General features: G+C 40.8%; 1 protein-coding gene across 1 annotated transcript in view; it reads right to left on the bottom strand.

Moving 5' to 3' along the window:
- The window catches only part of LOC116700210 (cell adhesion molecule 1-like), a 393,444-nt gene that overhangs the window by 128,135 nt on the left and 240,366 nt on the right, over window positions 1-24,943 (bottom strand). The window contains 1 exon segment of the mRNA XM_032533207.1: window positions 112-129. Coding sequence (XP_032389098.1) covers window positions 112-129 — 18 coding nt within the window.

The following is a 24,943-nucleotide window of genomic DNA, read 5'->3' as shown; positions in this document are numbered from 1 at the left end:
AACACACAGCACCAGGTGCTGAGAGAATACATATTTTGATACGAAGCGGAAGCTGGAACATGGTGAGAGGATGTGGTAAGGAGAAGGAAAGGAGACGTGAGGAAGGCTTACCTGGTTCTTGTGCTGCTCCTGTGTTGGAGGACGAGGATAGGTGGGAAGGGTAGCAGGGAGGGAAAAAAACAGAAAGGGAGATTAGCATTCAAAGCCCCATCTTAATGTAATTGCCCCCATTTGCCAGTGCATAAAGGTTCATGCTTGTAAAGTACAGGAGAAGCCAGGTAAGGATGCAAAGAAAAATCATTCATGCTGGTCCTCTCTGCAAAAAGAAAAGCATTTAAAGATCACAGCTGATTTGAGAAACAGACAGTTGTTGAAGTTTAACTGTAAGGTTTTAACTTCAAAGGCAAAATCATTTGGCTAGAAATGGGCTTTGATCAACATTTTCTGGAAGTAATACCAAAATGTTGTCAATTGCATACTCAGAAGATGATATCTTGTGCAAATATCGTTCGGCTAGTCCCATGCCACACATCTCCTGAATCACAAATATTCTTGGAAATATTTTTCAGAAACCGCATTTAGACAGTGATACACCAAAACTTAACTGTAGCACAAAATTATGACGACACTGCTATTGCCTTTCAGGCATCTAAGGAATGAAAGAGGAAACGAATCAGCTCAGGTTAATAAATGTGTGAGAAATGACACCATAGGCAACAGCATGAGGTTGCCACACAACCAGCATGGAAGTCACTGCGCCAAGCCAAGAGACAGTTGAGCACATAACCCCCCCATACAACCACAACTTTCTGCTTTTATAATTGGGTTTTTGTATGGAATAAACAAAGTGAATGAAAACGTATTTTAGACACCTAAACAAAGGACCACCCAAAAAAATCAATATCAGTTTAAGTGTATGCTTTATTTAGAATATGTCTACCAGTGTGCATTGCCATCAGACGGCCCTTTCCTTTGCCAATGCATTTTCTCAAACATAGAACTTCTCTATTCCTATGCAGAAGCGCAGCTGTGCAGCACACTGCAATACGACGCAGATGAGCTGTTTGGGTCAGACGCTCTGAAGTTTATGGAATAAACAAATACAAGAATATGAAAGCGAGAGATTGGTGAAAGGCTCTTCACTGTGGTGAGAATAGGATGCCTTTAGGAGCCAGAGTATACAGACGACAATAGTGATGGCCAAATGAAGCTTTGTGAACCAGTGTCTTTATTTTCTGAGCCCACTAGATGGCGCTCTTGGTTTTACTAGAAAGGCCCAAGGCATTTAAATTCATTATATTCTCAACCAATTGTTGAATAGAGAGCGCCATTTAGTGGGCTCAGAAAATAAAAGACACTGGTTCAATAAGTTTCATTCGGCCATCAATAGACCACAACGTAAAGCAGAGAAAACGTTTTAAATGTAGTGTACACCACAACGATATCGATTATTTTTAGGACGCTGAAAAGTTTTGCTTTATGGCCCAGGTCTGTCCATACAGTAGCAGTAATAATGCTTAGCTTCTGTGTCTGGATAAGTACCTCAGACAAACCTACTTCACAATATCCAAATTATCCCTTTAAACGGTGAGCTTAAGAGGTCCCTGTACTGTAGCTGGATTTCCTTTGGACAGAGCTATGCCAGCTGTTTCTGTCTTTATGCTAAGCAATCTTTTATCCAACACATCATAAAAATTACAACAAAACATTCACTTTTAAATAAGCGAAACCTGGATAAAGCAGGCTCAACTGGGACGCAGTGTTTCCCCCAGTGTATTGCAAGCCTGTGAGATGTTCTTTAAACTACAGTTACAGTGGGGCGGCTCTGTTGGAAACTTCGTCATAGTCATATTTTGGCACTGACCTAATGTAGGGCCCAATAGAGTCTGTCTTATAGCTTTTTAAGTCATAAAGTTCATGATTCCCTCCATTATTTGGTATTACTGAAACTATTGGGCTCTACATTAATGCTGCCATCAGTCTGGGACGGGCCCCAGCCAGGCTCTCGTCATAAAAAGACAATTGCCACCGGTCTAATTATTTTGGGGGAAACCCTGGGGACGTTTGTACAAAATCCAACATTGCAGGGAAATAGCAGCGTTGGCCCTCAGTATACAGTCTGGCATCCATTTCGGCCCCCATCGTTGAAGAACATTTTTCAGCCAAGTAAGCATCAGGATTCCAGCTACGAGGCGGCTTTTGATTAGAAAACCTATTTCCTCTTCAACTTTTGCCAAATTTCAATCATGGGGATATTCTAATTACCATTATCCAGAGCAAGAGGCAGAGATGGAGTGGGTGTGTGTAAGTGAGGTAGACGAGTAAAAGAGACGCAGTCTTCGCATGTAAGCTGGCAAAACTGCAGGGAAAATGCAGCGTGATGATCAAATGAACAAAGGGTAGAATTCCAGGTCTTTTCCATCGTGTTACACAGCCCTGTTTGGGATGAAGATGTATCCTCTTGAATTGCTGATCATTTGCTTGGACATGTATGTCTGCAAGCTAAAAGGTATGCTCCAAATAGAGGTTGCATAAAGTGTTGCCTGACCACGTAAGAATTAAAAATTACCTCTACATTTACAAGCTACTGCATTCATTTTCAATACAGTTATTAATTGACCATTAACATCCATATTTAAAAAATAATATTATTGTTGATGGAGTCTGGTAGCCTTTAATCTCACCTAAAAAGTTTTTGCCAAAGCTACAAACTGGAATGTTCACCTAAATACTAAAGACTTAAGCTGTGTTTGAAACCATTTCTCATTCATTCAATCACTCACTTACTCACTATTCCCTCTATAGTGTTTATTAAATATTGAAACATATAGGGAACGCCCAAATGAGATCTGGGACACTCACTAAAAATATTGTGGCGTCAGTAGATGCGCAGGTTATTTTTGTGACAGAGATGGGCACGCCCAGCATCATGTAAACAAAAATTATACGTCACTGAAACAGACAGAGCACTTAGGAGAATAATACGAAATAGTTGTAGATACTGTACTTGCATGCTACAATTCCACTGTTTATCAACGAAAGTCCGCTCCATTTTTCCTTTTCAGCTTTAACAGGTGATTCTGTTTCTTCTTCTCATCCCGGAAAACACGACCACATTGCATCGTGGTATACGGGAGTAAAATGTAGGGCACATCATTACATTATCTGTGCATTGTGGATATTTTATAGTGGACTATATAATGAATGAAATTAACCACAGATAATTCAAACCCCACTACAAAATGGTGAACACACTATATAATGCACTATTTCCATGAACGGTTTCGAACACAGCTTTTGTCATAAAGTCTCCCAGCACAGCATCAGTTGTCTCCTGCTTAAGCAAACAGCCATAGCACACGGGAGGCAGAGTAACAAAGTGCTTCTGAGAACCACACAGTCAAGCCAGACCACCCTCGAGTTCAGGTTCTTGCAGTGTAATGGGGTGAGGGCCGTTTGCTTTGGGGAGATTACACAGCAATCGGCGAGACATGGAGCAGCTCTCCCCATGTTAAGTAAATGGAGAGCGGGTGAAGAATAACTGCATGGTCGCTTTGCCCCTTACGGGTCTTGTGGGAGCCTTCACTATTCCAGCACGACCTACAACCTTCAGAGGTGGGGTTAAATGACAAGGACTGCTGAGATGCATTAAACATGAGTCATTTGGAAAGAGAGCTAGACGTTGGACCACTCCAGAGATGATAGGGACATTAACCAGGGTTTCACCAGGACCTGAGCTGCATTTAATGAAGGCCTCCACTACCTCCCAATGTCTCTCTGTACGTTTGACTCACAGCCAGCGAGCTAAGTAGTTCAAGATAAACACAGGCAGTACTCTTCATGGCTCCAGTGGACCTATTTTCTGCCTCTTTCTCGTCCTCTGTACTCACTCTCATCTGACAACTTATAAAAGTCTCTTCGTACTGAGCAGTGGTCAAGACCAACTTGTGAAGTTGTTATCACGCACGAAACCGGCAGCAGCCAAGAACAAATTCTAAGTTACAAAAATTATCATTGTCAGCAAAAATGAAGCAAATAAATTCATATTAATAAATATTAAATTTGTTCAAACTGATCAAAAGAAAAATACAAAAAAGAAAGCTATGGAACAATAACAATACAATATTTACACTACTGGTCCAAAGTTTGGGGTCACTTACATATTTCCATATCACTCCTTTATAGACAGAATCCCAGCTGATCTGAGTGGGGGGCTGATCTTGAATGCAATATCTACATTGCCCATTATCCAATATCCTTTGTTCCAAAAGAACATTCTGTTTAAAATCTGATATACTTTTAAAAAACTAAGTGAGAAAACATTGGAGAACCCTTTTCAATTATGTAAGCGCATATATAATCTGAAACCTGCTGCCCTGGTTAAAATAACAACAATGCACCTGATCTCAGCTGGTATTCTGTCTACAATGGAGTGCAATGGGAATTTCTAAGTCACCCCAAACTTTTGACCGGTAGTGTACATATGCTGAAGGGTGACCAAAGACAGACAAAGGAAAGGACCAAAAAACCTGACCAAAATCACTTTTTATAGACAAAAAAAATAATAGAGTAGAAGATATTTTATTGTGTAATACACACTACTAGTGCATCTAAATTATATTGATATGCTGTGATGTGAGAGAGCGGTCTAAAAAGCATGGACATAACAGCCCTGCTTTCATCTGTATTCATTAGGTGAGGGAGGCATGGACACTCCTCTTCGCTAGAAATACCAATGGCTTCCATCGACACAGCACGGCAACACGCTTCCAAGCGCGTCATCTTCAAACGTAGCTCTTGGTTAATGGCCTGGAACACACATTCAATGTCTATCAAAGAAGGACGTTGCTGGGATGGATGCACATGCTGACAACCTCTGTCACTCGCTCCCCGATCACACAAACACATGCTAACACCGTGTCTCACTCACACACTCACTCACTCACACACACACACACACACACACACACACACACACACACACACACACACCTAAATTACAGTGGACTATCAGGCTACACACACCAACACTGACTCACACAAACACAAACACACACGCTAACACTCTCACACAAACACACACGCCAACACTGTCTCACATCAACACACGCGCACACACACACACAAACACACGTACGTACACAAGCCTCTAGTCAGTTTAAGTATAGCAAGCAATAATGTGTTGATTAAATCTGTGATCAGCTGCCTAAGGGGCATGAAATTGGACATGATGAGTGTGGCACATTAAAAACTAATTATCAATAGCACCAATCCTATTGTCTTTCTTTTAAAGCAGTCACAGCAGTAAATCAAGTGTGGAGAATGGAACACTATGTGCTCTATCATAATGAGCTCTGGGGTTACAACCATACCTGGTAAAGTTTTTTGATCAAATATGAATCTATTATTTATTGCCTTTTGCATGTCCTTATTGTGTTAAAATCTCATGGAGAGTTGACAAAATATGCTGCCAGCAGGGGATCAAACCGCTTTGCCTCTAATGCTTCACAATTTAAATGATAAACTAGAATGAAATGATTTCCCATGTGTGTCCTGTAGTAGGACTCTGATTTAAAGGGTTTCTTTGAATGCCTGCGTCAACAGTGAGAAAAGTACTCTATCAAATCTACTTTCCTGTCCCCTGGCATCTGTGTGACTTTCTGCGGTTTTAGAGATTCAAATTAAATATATGAAATATGAGCAGAGGACAAAGTCAGCTAATGTTGCTATAGAGACAAGGTCCGCACAGAGAGGAGGACTTCAGCTAGGGACACTTCAATGAACTGGCCGACCTCTTTCTTTTCAGGTCTTTTTGCATGTAGCCTCTTCTCAAGGATGCTTTCAAGATGGCACCTGCTGTGGTTGCTAAGAGACTTGTGATGCAACGTCTCTATATTTCATCACCAACAATGTGCCGTGGGACAGAGTCTGTACTTGTCTCTTCTCACCAAAAGGATTTCTACTCAGTTATGCACTGAACTGTAAAGCAGCTGTCATTTGATATAAGCTACAAGGTATAAACATTGCCTTTTTTCCCCTTCTCTCCTTCCTCCTTTTTTTTCCTCTTCTTGGATGTTGTTCATCCATCCACTCTCCCTTTACCTCCGGCTGTCTCTGGAACCCGGTGATTAGAGCGCTGGGTGCTGTCCTGCTGATAAGACTGAGAACCCTCCCCCCTTGTATCCTCAGGGTGACACAAGAAAAAAAGGAGCCCAGGGTGATGTCCCAGACACCCCCAGTCCTCACGCCTTCTCACCATTCACCAAGTCATGGGTGGTGGCTTAATACACTGCCTTGTGCATGTCATGACTTTGAACTGATAGGCCTGCATTTTCATGGTGGATAAGAGCAGCCAGAGAAATGAGCAAAAAGTAATACAGCTCAGCTCATAACAGTGTAACATTATGCATCAAGGGCTCTTCTTATGAGTGAAATTCTACATTCTAGAGTGTGTGTTTACAGTAGCATCTGGCAGATTGTGTACACTTAGCACTGGAAATGCAGGACAAATGCTGGTGCTCAAATGTGGATAAGCTTCCTTTCATGACAGCCTCAACTATCTAAATTCCCATGCAGCTGCCATAAAAGGGAAAATAATGAAGAACAGGTTATTCACAATGAGAGTAATTTGATACAATTATAACCATAACTTCCCCGTGCTTCCTCAAGCTATGTAAACCCTGGGTTGTTATCCCACTGACTATTTGATTCCAAGGATAAGGCGGATGCTATTCTGTATTTTTCTTGTTAACAGTCAGTTGAAACCATTAGGCTTGGGCGGAGTGCCATTCAAGGTGAAGTTTGAAAGTATTGGGAGAGGTACTAACATGTTGTTGGTTTTAGTCTTTCCATGGGATTTGGATGAATTCAAATATTGCTCCAAATGTGAAAAAGGAATTGCACAAATGTGTACTAATAGATTTGATGTGTGCATTCGCTATTGTAAATAATAATAATTCTGGAGAAAAATCTAGTGACCACTCAAATATTACCATACCTTCTACTCAATTATATTTGATTATGAAAAAGGACGAAAAACCCAAGGTGTTGTAAAAAAAAATAAAAAAAATAAAAATGATTTGGCCAGACTTATCTCTGGTGTCAGGGAAGGTCCACAGCCATTCATTTTAAATGAGAGGAATGGATTTGTGGTAATAGAAACCCAATTGGCTCCAGACAGCATTGGGACTTGGTGGCGTAAAGACACCAGGCGATGACGTGATAACCTGACCACTCAAATGTATGAAGTGGAAGAAGTCGAGAAAGTGATTTGGGTTTTCTGCCCCCCACACAATATAAAAGCCTTAAGCGTAATGCATTAGAAATAAATTAGGAGGCATTCAAGTGTAACAGAGCTGAAGATGTCTGGTAAACTCTCTTTTGGTCAAAATACCATGCCATCTAATTTTAGACTCTTTGGTTTTAGCCCATCGTTCATTGGTAACTGGTCATGCCAGTAAAACAAGTAACCTCGTAGGTAGGAAAGAGCAATTGCACTTTTGGCAGTTATGAATGTTTGACTATGAAGGTCAGCCCTTTTGGTGTGGAGAATGTTAAGATCTCTGATTCCTGTGAAAATGTCTCATGTTAAACTGCTCAGGGTCATGTGTTAAGATTATTCTATGTCTTGACGTTCCACTTCCACAGGATTGCTCCGGTGCTGCCAGAAATTCCACTGGATGCCCGCATGTATTTTGGCCGATGTCCGATTCCTTCCGCTTTCTTTGTGTTGAAATTTTAAACTCCAGTGAATTTTTGAGGACTATGGTTAACTGCTCCTAAGATCTCTGCATGGTAAATTGAGAAAGCTAGCTAGACTATCGGTCCAATCAGAGTCTTAGCCGATTGTGATTGGTTTATAGAAATGCCAATAAACCAGAGCATGTCTTTCTCCCATCTCGGAATGCTGTGTGGACTAGCCAGACCCTCCTCCACTCCGCATCGTAATGATGGTCTGGCAAAGCAAGACTAAGATAAGTTTGACATTCGTAAGTAGCCCCAAACATAACATTGTTTTCAAACAACAGAGGAGTGTGGAGTTCATAAATTCTACTGTCACTTTCCAATCAGTGAAAAAAATATAGTTTAGCCTTCTTATTATCATTTGTATAATTCCAATAAAACAAAATAACATAAATGGCTGTTCTTCACATTTAGCCTGTTCACACCCAGCAAACTGTGAATGTGAAAATATGTTCACAGCGCCACATATTTCCCATATGCCACCATTAGACAAGCTATTATTTGATACATTTATGAGGCATAGTTTTGATAACCAGCCAAAGTTCAAGTGAAGTAAACTGTTGAATTATCTCTGAGTTAGGCAATTCTTTCTACAGTTAGAGAATAAAAGACAACAATCATGCACAGTAAAACATACATTTATAGTCTATATTCCAACGAGACAAATCACAACAAGCTGTTAATGAGACCGATTATAACAGGGGCAAATAAGAAGTTGTAGTACAACGTTCCATTGTGTGGAAGACAAGAACACAGACAAGTTTTTTTCTTAAGTAAATCTGTAACGATTTATATAAAATGCTATTAAGAGTGGACATTGGGTGGTTTAAAATTGAATGATGAGTTTATGTTTGAGTTATATTTTCTCTGAGAACACAAAGTACAGATATATTTTTTTAATGTTATGTGTTTCTAGCATAACTAAGAAAATATGAGGTTTAATATAAGATTGATTTCAGGCTAAATTGTACTCACATGACTATTTAAACTCAGGACAGGAAACTGAAACGTTTTGCAAATGTACTTTATAACACCACTCCAAAATTGACTGCAGTAAAATTACAGTAAAATATTAACAGCAGTATGTTGGTTTGCTACTTTAATTTTTACTAAGATACTAGATACTTTTCATTGTTCAAACGTGGTAACCTTGGTCCATGCATCTGTCTATTGTGAATGTTTACTTATCCAATTCTAGATATAAAGGGGGCTGGAGCCAATCCCAGCATGCATTGCATGAAAGACAGATGTTGTGTGTCTATTTTGTTATTCACAACATTGAATGATGGAGATCTGCACTTAGGCAGAAATTGCATGCTGACCCTTTACAGTCCTTTGGTAATGAGTGTATAATATATGTTTTTGGGGAGTGCAAGCAGGATTTTTCCAGATTTAAATGCCCCGCCTTGAGCTATGCAGCTCAGAGGCTATTACACCAGTACTCATTCCCTCCCACTTTGCTTTTGACTTAATTGAATCACCCTGTCCCCACAGCAGATATTCCTTAACGGAATACGGAAACCTATCCACCCTTTTCCTAATACCATTAGGGGAAGCGGGAGAGCAAGATGGATGCTTTAATCCTGCTGGTTCAAAGCACACAAAAGGAGAATGTGCCCTGCAGTAAGACATTAGCCACAACATTCACTGCTGAGCCACAATATTCTTCAGAGCAGAAGACTTGCCCTTTACATGACTGAAAACTACAATAACGAGAGCTCATTTCCTGTATAACCTTGCATGTAAATAACGGAAAACAGTAACATTGCACTGCTTGTAGGCTAACAGAAACAAAAAATCACCACAACACGTTACAGTCGGCTGCACCTTATTTCCATGATGTCTTCTACAGTATGGTATGAGTCCACATAGGTCCAGTAAGTTTATGCCATCTGTTCATGAACCCGGGAAATATGCAGGAATGCATGTCCAATTTGACACAGTGGTGATGCAGATGAATGAGGTTCAGGCAAGCATCCTGCTGCTGAGGTATTCTTATTTCCCTACCTATTTTCTGCTGTGTCAAACTGCAGCTAAGCTAAGGTGAGGTCCATTATTTCTGGTCAGCTCAGGCACATACTAATCCTCTTATTTGGGAGGTCAGCGCCAATCATTATACAGAGGGGTGCCATTACAGTGTACACTCCAGTGAGCTGATTTTCCCCTTACATAAATATATGACTCAAGGGAATGCTCTTACTCCCCTCTCTAATTTATCTCTCCTGCTTCTACTTCTTAGCTCTCATCCTTCTTTCTATCTCTCTCTCTCAACCTTCCACTCTCTTATCTACAACCTTTTCAAGTCCCTTTTCACTTTTTACCTTTTCATTTTTCACTTTCCACACTTTCAGCACACATCCCTCTTTTCCCACCCTCATTTTTTTTTTCAGGATGTCCAGAGTGGCGTATGATTGAATCTGCAGAGAATCCATGAGCAGGAACAATTAGCTCAGTCATTCAGACAGTGCATATAGCTGTACAGTAGGATAAACAGAATCATAAAAAAAACTAGAAAAGCAGGAAGATAAGCCTGAACTCTATGGATGCCAGAACAAAGAGAAACACACAGCTCACAAAGTACACAGAATTTTGTTCCCACCAGCCCCAGACAAAGATGGGATAGTCTCATCTTGCATTGTGTGCATGTATTTGATGTTATACTGTCATTTGGTTCGTATTGTTGTATTTTTCATTGGTATGACAAGTCAACCCATTATCACCCCGAACGTGTAAAATGCGGACGTTTGGACAGTGGCCGTCAGCGTCTTATGCAATGACAAAAGCATCCTTCGGTACTGGAGAGAGCAGCATCTAAAGTGGGTTTAGCAAGTAGTATGTAAGGGGGAAATTCCACATTGGAAGGTTGGTCGGGGTGGTGGATGGGTAAAACACAAAACCTTCACCCAGGAGAGTGGGCTTTGTATCCCCTATGTCCTTAACCGTCCCGTTATTTCCGCGTGTCAGGGAACCGTAAGCCCACCCACAAGCTTTTCTTTAACCCAACAGCGTCAAAAAGGACGTCAATAGTCCCAACCAAGCGCGTTTAGGTAAAGCGTGTTATACGTCGTTGAAGGAGACTGTTAGTGTCAATAAAAATGACAAAGGCTCCTGAGCAAACGTCCATATTTTACGAGAGATGGAATGACAATGTGTCGGACAAGTGGCAGATTCAATTCTAGGAGAGGAAGCCACATCTAGGAGGGTTACTGTAAAGAAAATGTATAAATTGACCAACGAAGTTAAATGTATCTCAAAGTCGTGGAAACATTACACACTAACTCTAAACCAAAAATCTCAAGCTGCTGATGACACTAGATACAAATTTAAATTATCATCTGGGAACAAAGATTGTTTGTACCAAAGGACTGGACACTCACTCCACTATTTTGATATCTTCCACTGGAGAAGTGAAAAGGTTGAGCTGCTGGCGAAGCTACACGACACATCGGTGGCTAAACAAAGCTTTTAGGAAACTGGAAAGGCTTGAATATCTGTGCCAAATTCCATGGAAATATACCTAACAATTAAAAATACATTTGACCTAAAACTAAAAATGTTAATGTCCTGGTGGCTCAAGACAGTGGTCAGGAGATCGCCAAACATTCATCCACTGTTAGCCAAAAATGTTTACTGGCAATCCATCAAACAGATGTTGTAGATATTTCAATCTTGAACAAAGTATATAACTCTAGAGCCACACCACTAGCTGGCTAAAAAAACACTTCTAGCTCCACACAAGGGGGAATCCTGGTTGGACTAAACCATAAGAAAAAGCGTATTTATTTATTTTATTTATGGTTTAATTGCATTATAAAAATGTCTTTATTAGCAGAAGCGGTGTCTACTTCCCTCAAGTCAACATCACAGATGGGACGGCAGCCCGGTGTGATACCACACGACAAAAACAGCCCCTTGGCCCTGTTATGTAAATGCAACGATGCACGACTTCTGAAATTTTGAATGTGTAAAATGGGCAAAACAAAAAGCAACACTTTTCTTCCAGGGTATAGAAAGGTGGGGGAACAGTCTCTCTGTCCAAAAAATATACAGTCTACTGTATATTCTACTCTGTGTGGAACTGACACCCGCAAATGTGGACCATAAATACTTCATGAATACCAATTACCTCAAGAAGTAGGTAGGAAGAAAAGAGCAGCTATTTCAGCCAATTACGAGGCTATTCTCTCAAAAGGTGGAGAAAGATGACTCTTTCCTTTCAAGCTTCCAACTAAAAGGAGAAACCTCTGTCATGTTGCAGAGCCCAATAATGTTTCCTTCCACCTTCATGTCAGGGATGAAAGGCCCCAAATGTCCTTTGAGTGAAACCCCCAGAGGACTTAACATGCATCAATAACGTTTCCATCCTTGAAGATGTTTCAGGGGGACTACACATTATCTCCTCTCTGTACATCCTGGGACTTTTATTTAGCCCATTCTCAAAAGGTCCTTCCTCGCCATGGTAGAGATAGAGATAGAGGGAAAGAGAAAGAAGAACAACAAAAGAAAACAGAAGGAGGGAAAAGCGGAGTCAGACTGCATATTGTGGTGAGCGGAGCCTGCTTAAAATAGGACAGCTGCCTCTTGAAGGAGCCATCATTCTTCATAGGGGTAGCCTGTCTTCATTTCCACCCTCGGCAAAGCACACAGGGCTTAACACACTTACGTCTGAGGATTTGCTGCACTTGAAGGTGGCAGCAATTCCCTAGACTGCAGGGGGAGGGAGCAGTGCAAAGCCACCCCGAAACTTTAGCTTTAACAAATTCAGCTGAGGCAATATCCAGACCTCCTCCTTGTGGCAGAGCAAACTTTTGGCCCCATGTACGTGTCAGTGTACAGTATGTCCCAGGTCTGCAATCGTTTGCAAATTACATTTGTATCTATTATTGAAGAAGTGATGAACCAAAACATACATGCCCAATGCATTAGTAAGGTGCATTTTTTAAGATGTTTTGGTATTTGCCTTTTTTGCATAGTTTGCTAGGAGACAGCGACATGAAATTTGAAGAGAGAAAGTATTCCTAAATGCTGGCCACAGGCCCAACAGGATGCCTCAGAAGAGCCATTAAAATTTTAAAATACAGTAAGTCCCCACAATCTGGACAAAAACTGCTGAACAAGTAAAAGAATGTGGTGCATTCCCAGTAGAAAACAGCAATGGTAGGCACTCAAAACAGACAAAACCAGCACACATTTAGGAATGCTCTGGGGAACGTGGGCTGTTTTTACAGTCTAAATGAATCATGAAGCAAATTGAGCATATTTTTCCACTTGGTTCTCTACTATAAGCAAAGATATACATTCAAGCAGAAAGCACCAAACTTGAACTTTTTTTTTTTTTACTCCTGTGACTAAAGTAACTGTCAATGCATCTGTGATTTTCCATAGCATATGGTTACGTTTCACAAGATTCTAAGTCATTTAAATTCAGTAAGGGCATTTCATTATATACAGACTCAGTCCACCATTGATCCATAAATTATTCAGCCAGTGGCCCAACCCTTGCTCACACTGTACCTGAAACATCAGAAAAGGGGGTTGGAGCTGCTCCAAAACTGAATCTTATTGTCAGCTTATGCTGTAAGTGGCCTCCCCTATGTTCAAATTAAGCCTATGACATTCAGCTACAAAGCAGTGATTATAGTGAAAAGGTTAGCAGATATTGAATCAGGTGGTCCCTCAAAATGACACAGTGAGTCATCTGCAGCTGAGCAGCTAACAGTGACCACTGCGATGTAGAATAAGCATTACTTGTGTGAGCTATCCTTTTGACTGGGGTATCTGCAGACTCCAGAGGTATACAGAGGTTTTGTCATATTTCACAAATGCATTTTTCTATCATTCCAAGTTGTCATGACTTTGTCAATCAACTTGTTACCACACAGTGGTTTATCCTTGGGGTACCCAGGATGCTTAGTCAGTGGTCCTGTGTGTTTAACATATTGGTAGGATGAGGATTAAAGGGCTTGACTGTGACACCTCCCACCCTCCACATAAGGGAGGCAGGAATAGGGCATCCCTCACACGTGGCAACAGTATGATTTCATCTGACTACCCACACAAATGTCCTCTTCACTTACTTCCACTGAGAGCATACTTCCCCAAGAAGCACAGCAATACTTGGGATATTCAACCTAAAAACCGGAGCACCCCGCTTTAAAATTAGGGGATGGTGGTCACTGATATCTCTTCAAACCTGACTGATAGGATGACCTAAAAAGGACAGTTAAATAGTTGGGTCTTCAGATCCCAATAGCTCTTTGAAGAGGGAATATCAGTATCCCTCCTTTGATTAAAGCTAATTAGATCATTGACATTTTGCCATGTGGCACCTCCTGGCATTAAGTGCAAAAAGTATATAGCTTTGATCCATTACTTCAAAAAGCCAAAACACTTTCAGTTACACTTATCGCCCCTTGGTGTATGCAACAGAACAGATAGAAACGGAACATTTTCATACCTTATTCTGGCAACTTGACTGACTTCCTAACATTTTGCAAACTGGCATACAATTGGAAATGAGGCCAGATAACAATGGGAATGTCAGAGAAAATAAAAATAAGACACGTTCCTAACCGACCCTTGAACACCATATTGCAATGCAAATTACTGTTGAGATGACTGCACTGCCAGATGTGCCTCTTACACTGTAGTATCACTGAAAAAAAGCCAGCATATGCTCCATGCTGAGGATAGCTTAACTGGTACAGACCTCTGGTAAGTGGATTGAGAGAATTCCCCAAGCATATACGGCCTACTTCATACAATATGGTGAGGGTATGCTTGGACCGTAATGATGAGCCAATATAGTCACATGATGGTCTGTGATAAATTAGTTGGGGATCTATGGTGCAATAAAATGTTGCAGATCAAGGGAGCGTGCATCGAGTATGACTTGATAGGATATGCTTCATCCTTTAACCATACGTCCCATGATGTTACATAGATCTGATTTATCTTTGGCAGTTTGAATTGACAATAATATTAGATGTCTAACTACGTTGTGTCAACATGGGTGATTTGGCAGTTTTCTGTATTTTATTCAAGGGCTGAGCTGCGCAAACACAACAACATGCTGTACTGTGGTAAGAAATTCCAGCCCCATGTTTTCAACAATAACTGAAAAAGAACTGCAATCAGGCACTTGAATGCTCAGTGCATTTCTTTAGAAAGGACAAAACCCAATAAAAAGCTGAGACTTATATTGTTCAGCTGGGATACTAACTGAACTCTCTGTTAGTGGTAGGTCTATCTTTGACTTTTCTGCTTTGAGGTGTGGGATTAACCCGCTTCAGCTCTGCGGCCTGTATTTTTTCAACTGTAAATGGTTTCCTGGCAGAACTCCACAGCGCTGCGGACGATGGTGCGGCTAGTCCACACAGCATTTCACGGTAGAAGAAAAACATGCTCTGGTTTAACGGCATTTCTTTAAACCAATCACAATCCTTGTGGGCGGCACTATAAGCTCCGGGTGCAGGTGTGGTTTGCCTCTGCAAAATAGCTTCGGGAAGAAACTTGTTTTAGTGGAGCATGTGCACGTGGGGAGGTGATCTCTGGAATTAAAATGGCTGTTGAGTGTGATTACAAATTTACTGAGAAAAAAAAAAAAATGTAAATTTGATTGTTGGTTCTAGCTCAGAGGATGTTTCCTGAGTCCACCGGTGTTTACAATGCCATCCCAAGAAAGCAAAAGGTGAGGGACATCCAGCCGAAAATGGGTAAAATCCAATGAAACCTCCGGCGGCATATCGACTAGCCACATTGTGACCCCTGATATGATATCTTAAAACGGGGCCTTTTGATCCCCAGTCAACTGCTGACAAGGCACCCTGGTTGAGTTCATGTGGTGTTTTACCTTTATATGAAATTAATGGATTTCTGCTCGCTTGTTTACTGTGTATCTTGTAGTGTTTATGTTGGGCTGTTATTCAGTATATCTTTTTGAAAAGTAAATGATAATTGTAAGTGTGTATCTGGCTCAGTTAATCTGGCTGTCCAGTAATTTATTTTTTGCTCATGCTGATCTCACCCCCGGACAGAGATGTTGACTGCAGGCACTTAGTGTGGAGTTGCAGCCAGGATGAGCAACACTGGCTTTCACAGATGCTGCCAACCGAGGCTGTCTACACAGAGACTGCTGTACACCTGCCATTCTGGCATATTCTGCATCGTATTCTAATTCAATTTACCACTCAAACCCATTTTAGAGCCTGTCACACATTTTCCCAGTAGAGAGGCAGTTGTATCAAGAAAGCCTAAAGGGTTTTGTTGATACTGTACGCTATAAGGTGTGTGTGTGTGTGTGTGTGTGTGTGTGTGTGTGTGTGTTTCTTAAAAAGAAAAAACCATAACCCTGCATATTTGGGTTGAATCTATTGAAAGAGGCCATGGTTTCATTAGAGAGCAGATTTAGGGGGAGTCAATATCTAACAGCTTTAGATTTAAAGCCTTACTTACAAAGGCATTAAGATTCCAGAAAGTGATAAAAAAAACATGACTTCTGCTTCTTTTGGTTAGGAGCAAATACTTTTTTTTTTTTTTTAAATGACAACTGTTATTATTTCTTTATTGTACTATACCAGCGATTTGGTTTATTTGAAACATAATGTACAAGACTGCCTTAGGCTTTGCACACATTTAAAACAGATTATCAAAAATAAAAGCACAGCAATGTCTTAAGGCGTATTTTCATTGTGGTCCTCTGTGATAAGGGGGGTACAGGAGGGGAGGTGGGTGCGGAGAAGAGAATGGGGGGAGTAGTTGACAAGCAGACAAAGGAAAGAAAATCAGTCACTCCAAAACTGTTCAAAACGTACAATACTCACATTATCCTCTCCTCCCTTGCACCCAACAACTTAAAATGATGGACAAACTGCATTTCAAAGTAACAGCAAGTTTAATATTTGTGGGACTCACTTACTCGGCTAATTTAATCAGATAGACGTGCAGGGACAGGCCATTCATCACTGTAAAGATCAACCGTAGCCTAATCTAAGCTACTCCTTAAGCACAATTACCCAATTCAGACTATCAAAATATAAAGTGTGATGTTGTATGTGAGGGGGAAGTTTAGAACAGCCCTAACAGCCCTAAATTGTTTTGAGATGTCTATTTATTAATTGTAGGTGCATAATTGTGTCAGAATGTAGAGGCAACGTGTAAGTGCTTAAACACGAAGTCCTCAGCTGCTGTTTTAAATCACCTTATGTATATCTTACTTCTTTGGGCTATTTTGTTAATGTACTATAGACAATAACATTTTCTTTAAGCAAGGAAGACAAGCCAGGACCAAGCACGGTGTACCCGACATGTAGACAATTGGTTTATGTGTTTTTTTCCGCAAAGAACCAAGCAGCGCATCACTTTTTTGGTTTAAACAAAGTTCCATTTGTTTCATTAATATTATATTTTGTTCCAAAGTATTATTCAGTGATGAGGATTCTTTTGAGCTTAGAAGTTCATTTTGTTATGGGGTTTTTATTTTACTTCTGTCTATTTTTATCCTGCTGTAAAAGCTCTGAATTTGACAGTTTATCTGGAGTATTGGAAAAGACTGTGTGTGTGTGTGTGTGTGTGTGTGTGTGTGTGTGTGTGTGTGTGTGTGTGTGTGTGTGTGTGTGTGTGTATGTGTGTGTGTGTGTGTGTGTGTGTGTTGCAGTGGAGATATCATAACGGGGATCTGTATTCTTTGATATAGCAAGGGAAAGGAAGCCTTTTCTCGTGGGATTGTTACAGTTATAAATTAAGCCAAATAAAACGGGTTAATCTTGCCTTGGGAATATCCTGAAGGTTCACATCTTACTCACCTGTCATTCCTGAAACCACACGATGCCAGGGAGTCAATAGATTGAACCAAATATGATGGAACACCAACATCATCACTGATAGCACGTTCAGAGAAGACGCAAACAGGAAGTGAGAGCAGGGTGATGTGAACCCACTGGTCTCCAGTACATATTAATTATATGCATATACTGTATATGTACTGTAACAACACATAAGTCAATATTAATCATATACGCTTCATTACGTGGTGTGAAAAGTATTAAAATGAAAAAAGAGCTTCATTCAGACAATCCGTAAGAGCAAATACTGACATGTTGGGTGAATTTACTGGTATTGATTAATTATATTATTATGCATGTCACACAGCATCATGAGCACTAAATCAGAACTGCTAAGCCGGATAAAAACATCAAAGTCATTTCAGTATGCTGATGTTTGAAGCACAACATGCTTATTAAACCATTTTTTTAATTTAGAATTCTGAACCAGCCAACTGACTAACTACAGTGTTCGGATGCACAATGTGACTAATCCATATTAATCCAACATGACAGCGGGAAACTCTCCAAAATCAATATCTCTGATTGATTGCTGTCCAACTTGTAGTGCCAGTGCTCATGCTCTAAGAAAATGGCAACCTACAAATCCAAAATCATTTAGCCATACATCATGATAAGGCCCCCGCACAAGTAATCCTGTTAATCACTGTAAAAATAGACTTTTATTTTTATATTAACGTTACAATGAACAACCAATATGGCCTTTTAAGTACAACCGCCGCTAAATATTGTAGGTTTGAACCAAGAGAACGTGAGCTTAAGTGGTTTCTGCTTGACAATCTTTCATTTCCTGACTCCCTGTAACCTGGCAGTTAACGTTAGCGTTCCCTGGGTGGAATCATCCCCAAGATGACAGACACACACAGACACACATAGACCCACACACACACACACAAACAGAAGCCCTGCCTTTGGTCAGTTTAAGTGAAGCAACCTGTTTTAATTTAGCTCCCACTTCAAGGGCTTCCAATAGGTCTCAATCTGCCGCATCTGTTTTCTGGCCTCCCTTGTTTGTTGATAAGAAGCCTGCATTACAATTGTCATTTCACATTTTCACCCACCAATTTTATCTCTTTCAACGTCCCTCGCCCACCCATCCCTTGGTAAGGAAAAAAGTATCTACTCACACGCATGAAAGAAAAGGAAAACAGCCAATCCTGCTTTTGCAGCTATCAAAGCTATCAATCAGCCATGGCTCAAGGCTAAAATGGAGAGCTGTTCTGATGGATACATTTACCACTTACCCAGTTCAATTTGTTTGGCAGCTTTGGAAAATGAAGCAACTTTCGTGTGCAAACACATTGTACCAATCATTCCCATTCAACTGGCAAAGCATGAAATAACAGTCAAGGCCATTTGGGGAGCCTTCTGTTTGCAGAAACGGTGAGCCGGCAACAGTCAGAAAGCACCGCCATGCACAAATAATGCTTGTTGAGATTTTAGCAGGGATAAGGAGCCACTCTATCTATCCTTTTGGATGTTCCACATGTCAAGCAGTTAGGTGTCTTGGTACATATAAAAACACTTATAAAGAGCTAATGACACAGTTGATACACAAAAAATTGCCTTAACAAATGTGCAATTTTCACTCAAACCAAAATGTTTTTCTAACCTTGACAAAGTGTTTATTTGAACCCCTACAAAGCCATGTTTGTGCCTAAGCCCAACCAAACCTTAAGCGTAGCCAGCTCAAAAAATAGATTCATTTGTCCAACAGTGATTTGTTAGATCATAAAACCCTTATATGTGTCAGGCTGGAGGACTCAATGGTTGTTTGATGTGGAGGACTTGTTGGATGATGTGCATGAGATGAAATTTGAATTATCCTAGAGAGGCTCAACTATTCTTACAGTAAAAGAGGTTTTATGGAGATGTTGGTGTTACATGATGGTTTAAGTTCTTTTTCAAAGGCTCTTCAACCCAGTCTCATGGCAGTTTGTGAAATGGTGACATTATTTAATCTATTGATTGGTGTACAGGGACACAATATTTTGTTTTTTACGTGGTGGTGAGCAAGAATTTTAAACTAATGTTTTTCAATGGGAAGCATCTTTTGTGATAACTGCACAACTACAGTAGCAAGAAGTATTAACAAGCCAAAAATTCCATGTGAGGAGGTTGGTTGGGGCTTGTGGATGGGTCAAATAACACAGGACTTTCACCCCGGAGACCAGGGACCGTGTTGCAGTTCCTTTCAGCGTTCTTCTTCTCCTAACCACAACCGTCCCATCGTCATCTTCGTCTCCTGTGTGTGACGGTTCCTATCCCCGTTGTTCTTCTCCTAACCACAACCGTCCCATCGTCGTCTTCGTCTCCTGTGTGTGACGGTTCCTATCCCCGTTGTTCTTCTCCTAACCACAACCGTCCCATCGTCGTCTTCGTCTCCTGTGTGTGACGGTTCCTATCCCCGTTGTTCTTCTCCTAACCACAACCGTCCCATCGTCGTCTTCGTCTCCTGTGTGTGACGGTTCCTATCCCCGTTGTTCTTCTCCTAACCACAACCGTCCCATTGTCGTCTTTGTCTCCTGTGTGTGACGGTTCCTATCCCCGTTGTTCTTCTCCTAACCACAACCGTCCCATCGTCGTCTTCGTCTCGTGTGTGTGACGGTTCCTTTCCCCGTTGTTCTTTTCCTAAGCACAACCGTTCCATTGTTGTAGCGCATCCCACGTGTGGCGGTCCGTCACGTCGCAGGCGAGTGGCGTTTCATTTCCCCATTGTTGCGTCCCCCAGAGACCGCAGATGGTGTCCCGGCGACCGTTGTTGTCCCCCAGAGCAGGCGTGGCAGTTAGTGAAATGGTCACATTCCCATATCGTGGTAACCACCACGAAATAATCAAGAAAATTGTGCAACAAATCACTATATCAAAATAACTAGACCATTTCACAAACTGCTGTGAAACCGGGTCGGGCTTTTTAACTTCCTCGATCAACGTTTTTAGAAATCAAAGTCATGGGGAAACAAAGTTTCTTATCTATTTTACCATAATATTGGCATGTTTGGTTAGGTTTGTACAATAAAATTAAGTAGTAGCCACCTCTGTTCCCCGTACAAAGAATATGTAAAAAAAATAAAAAAGGTGGAATAGATTTTAATGCTTATAGGCTGAGCAAAAATTGTGGATCTTTTCACGTTTCTTCTAAACATGTCAACAAGCTTGTTCTTGCATAGGTGATAGTTCCATGTAATTTACAATAATTAAAACTGTTCAGTGCAACCCACACCAAAAAACCTATTAGAATTTCCTTTACATAAATAAAGAACTTGCACCATAAATTAATGAAGGCACACATTTTTGCAGAAACATTCACCAGATCAAGAAAATGACGTGTAAGGAGTTCAACATTTCAATTTTGTTCAGCAGTTGAGTTCTAAACACCCTCCCCAATGTTGAACCCAAAGTAATGCCCTTGTGTTCTTGTATGCAAGTTAATGTGAGGCTTTATGTTTGACTGAACATCTGACTCATGATCAATTTATGACCATTTTAGAAAAGGAGGAGAACATTATAGGTGAAGTTAGACTTTGCTGTTGGCTTACAAACTGACTTTGCTTAAAAAAAAGACAGAAAACATAGTTCCCCTCCCAGTTCCTTTAAAATATAAGAAATTGAGAAAGTCCCCAGAACCTGTGTCAAAATGCACATTTATTGTCCAGGGTAACCAACTACCCTGCAGACGTCTGCTTCCTTTTCTTCTGTCCATTAACCCATCCTTTGTCACAAGCCTGTCTCAACAGTTTGAACAAATGTGAATGTGAGATGGCTCAATGGCTTCATCTTCAGCTCTCCCAGTCTGAAGGGGCTTATTTATCAGAGTTGCGAAACCCATTGCTTCCCCCTTAGAAAGCCACCTGCCAGTGATCTCACTTTCTCCCATTGCCACAGATGTCTCCTGATGCAGCACTGTGCTTGAAATGCAGTAACAACATCCTGTCTCACAAGCCAAAATGTGCCAGCAGCAGAGACAGTTAGATTGAAGAAACAGGACTTGTGTGGACATTTTCCTTTCCTGAAACCTGTAATCTAGCTCAGCCATGATGGTCATGTGTGTGCTTGAGACTAGACACAAGGGAAATAACTTCTGTTTTAATGGCAGCTAAAACTATGTCAGATGACCCACTTGACAATTGAGTTAAGTGGCTGGTAAGGGCCCAGACTTAAGCCAATGATGATAAGCACAGGACTATATGCCTAACAAACCACAAAATCCACATTTGTGCTGTCTGAGATCAGAACTGCAAAGACATGGATCACAGTACATCCAATATATATTTTGATACAAATGCATTTTTAAGACATGAGAAAAATATATAATTTTCTTTAGATGAAATTCACACCGATGGTTCAGTTCACTTGGCCCAGACTAAATAATTAAGTCATTGCCTTTTAACTCTGGTCTGTTTTATTGTGACATTGACTTTAAAAAAAAACATGAAGTAATATAGTCTGACTAGTAACTCAATCATTGGACAGTTTGGTTGATTATCATCCTACATCATGATCACTTCACAGACCCTTAGGAGAAAAATAAAAAGTTGCTCTTCTCTGCACTTTGTGTATTTATCTATCCTCGCTGGTGGTCACAAAGAAAAGTGAAGATGTAAGAGCCCTGCTTGGTTATCCCGATTGTTATAATTCTAAGTGAAATTGGTAAATATTCACGATTTCAGACAATTCCTAGTCTCTTGTTTTTCTTTTTCTGGCTTGCCATGTGCTAACTCTCCTGTCATTTCAGATCCTGCCGCTCCCACCTGCCCTGCAGTAACCCCCGTGTTGCCGCCATTACCTATTACCTGACCTCCCACCTGCACACCTGTTGCCACCTCCACGTCAGCCCAGCAGCATACAGTGCACTTCCCTTAATTCCCCGCCAGATCGTCAATTGTGCTTATGCTTTAGTGTTGCAGCCGTTTTCTCTGCAAAGTAAAAACTCTTCTGACTTTTGCCTGTTGTGACCCCCAACCTGCCCTATTGGATACGTTTGCTTCATCTCCCCTGCCTACCTGGTTATGACTTTGGCCTGTTTCCCACCTTGAGTTCACTTTTTATTTTGCCAGCCTGTTCTCAGAGTCCTGCTTTTGGGTTCAAACCTGTCTATGGTGAGCCTTTACAAATAAAGGTGAAAAGTGTTAAATGACAATTAAGTTTGTTTTCTGTGCCTTAGGTCCAGGGTCCACCTAGAGTTCTCCACTTGCTGCAGCAAGATAGTAATTCTCTGCTCTCTTCAGTCCAAGAAAAGCTTCCGTTTTCAATTCAGCTGCCCTCTTTGACCTCTGATCTCTGTAATACTGAGCGGAGTGTTGGCAAAAATCTGGAGGTGTGAGACTCGGGAGCTGCTTCGAGACACATTGTCAAGGCTATGGTTACGGTAAATAATGGCTCTGCACCTTTGTACAGCTTGCACCACCCCACATTACGTACATAGGAGACATTACACTTATTAAGTAACCCTATATGAACGTATTTTAATGCAGCAGTAAGAGACGTGTCATTATAAAATAAAAATAAAAAGTTTTATCAGTCTTAAAAACAAAGAGAGGCAAAAGAGAGATAAAGGCAGGTCCTCCCCTCAGGTGTGATGCCATATAGATGTGACATGTTGTCTAAATTAAACACTAGCAAAGATATGGTTGCTGGAGGCCTAGTTTCTCCCTCCACAGAGCTGCGGAGGAGGGTCTAGCTAGTCCACATAGCATTCCGGGATGGGAGAAAAACATGCTCTGGATTATTGGCATTTTTTTAAATCAATCACAATCGTGTTGGATGGCACTAGAAGCTGGACGGAGCAACGGTGGCGCTGCAAAATAGCCTCGGGAAGGAACTTCTTTTGGTGGAACATGTGTACGTTCAAAGGTTGTTAGAAAACTCAGATTGGACAGATAGTCCAGCTAGCTGTCATTAATTTACCGGAGATTAAAATGCCAACACAAAGAAAGCAGAAGGTAACGGACATCCAGCTGAAAAGTCCCAGAGGAATCTCGGAAACGAAACACTGTGTATGTTCGTGTGTAAATCGTGTAAATGTCAGCAGAACTATCAAATGGTCAACAAAATCTCCACATAAATGGCAAAGTACCATGATGCCCTCAAGAATGTGACATAGAAGTATTTTCTATCTGACGCCTCAATCACTTGGCTGTGCATTGTAAAACGTTACAAATCACAGTTGGAAAATTGATCTGTTTTATGATGCAACAATGCTATGGATAATGTTTGGTTTTAGGCCCCATAACTACTTGGGTAGGTTTAGTGTAAGGTCATGTTTTGGGTTAAAATAAGTACTTTGTTAAGGTTAGTTTGTCATCATGGTTACAATGCTACACATGCTTACAATTATGGACTCTGGGGTGGACTGAGAGGGGCTTTCTTGCATAATTATCCAATGAAAGCTATAGGTGCATCTCTTTAAGATTTAAGACATCATCAACCTTCATTTTGCCAGCCAATATTTGTGGTGTTCCTCTCTTATTTTTAGTAGTACTTTCATGTTCACCAGCCACAAAACAGCAAAAGAATTGCTGCTTGACACAAATTCTGGCTAGACCTCAAAGTGGCTTCAAACTAAACGGGGGAAAGAAAGAACATGAGAGACACGCAGAGAGTAGGCCTAGTTTAGTTGTCACAGAAACATTTGTAAAAGAGAGTAAATATGAAAAACTGTGTGTGTGTGTGTGTGTGTGAGAGTGAGAGAGAGAGAGAGAGAAACAGAGAGAGAGAGAGAGAGAGAGAGAAAAAGAAAAGACTGAAGCAACCCTATGGCCAGAGTCAATACTGCTCCTAGTAAACATAAATAGGCTTGGATCGGTTACATCCACACATGGGCACTTCACAAAGAGACTATTGATCAAATCCCCCCCAAAGGCAAAAATACAAGATAGATAAGAGCAAGATTACAAAGAAAACTTTTGCATCCCAAAAGAATCAAATCCTGGAAAAAAATTGGGACACTGACAGTGCTTGTATCTACTGAAGTATATATTCAAAGATGTACACCAGAAAAACTCAGAATATGGTATATATTCTAAGGAATGCATAAGAAAGAACAGTGTCTCACGCTGCTCGGACAAAACAAGTGATGAGATGGGTATGAGTATCTATGATCATAATTCTATGATGTTATGATCACTAGGTATTTTAAAGGGACATAATGTTGTGTCCGAGTTCAGGGGTTCTACAAAGTAGCAACGCTGTAACCTAAAAACTACTTTTATGTACTACTAAAAAGGTACAGCCAAAACATTTTGGCAGTGGCTTAGTCTGTAGGGAGTCGGGTTGGCATCCGAAGGGTTGCTGGTTCAAGTCCCCATACAGACCAAAGTATGGTGATGGACTGGTAGCTGGAGAAGTGCCAGTTCACC

Source organism: Etheostoma spectabile, chromosome 13 (assembly GCF_008692095.1).
Source record: "Etheostoma spectabile isolate EspeVRDwgs_2016 chromosome 13, UIUC_Espe_1.0, whole genome shotgun sequence".
NCBI lineage: Eukaryota > Metazoa > Chordata > Actinopteri > Perciformes > Percidae > Etheostoma > Etheostoma spectabile.
Note: the sequence above shows the minus strand (reverse complement) of the source record. Positions and strands in the feature narration are given on the sequence as shown.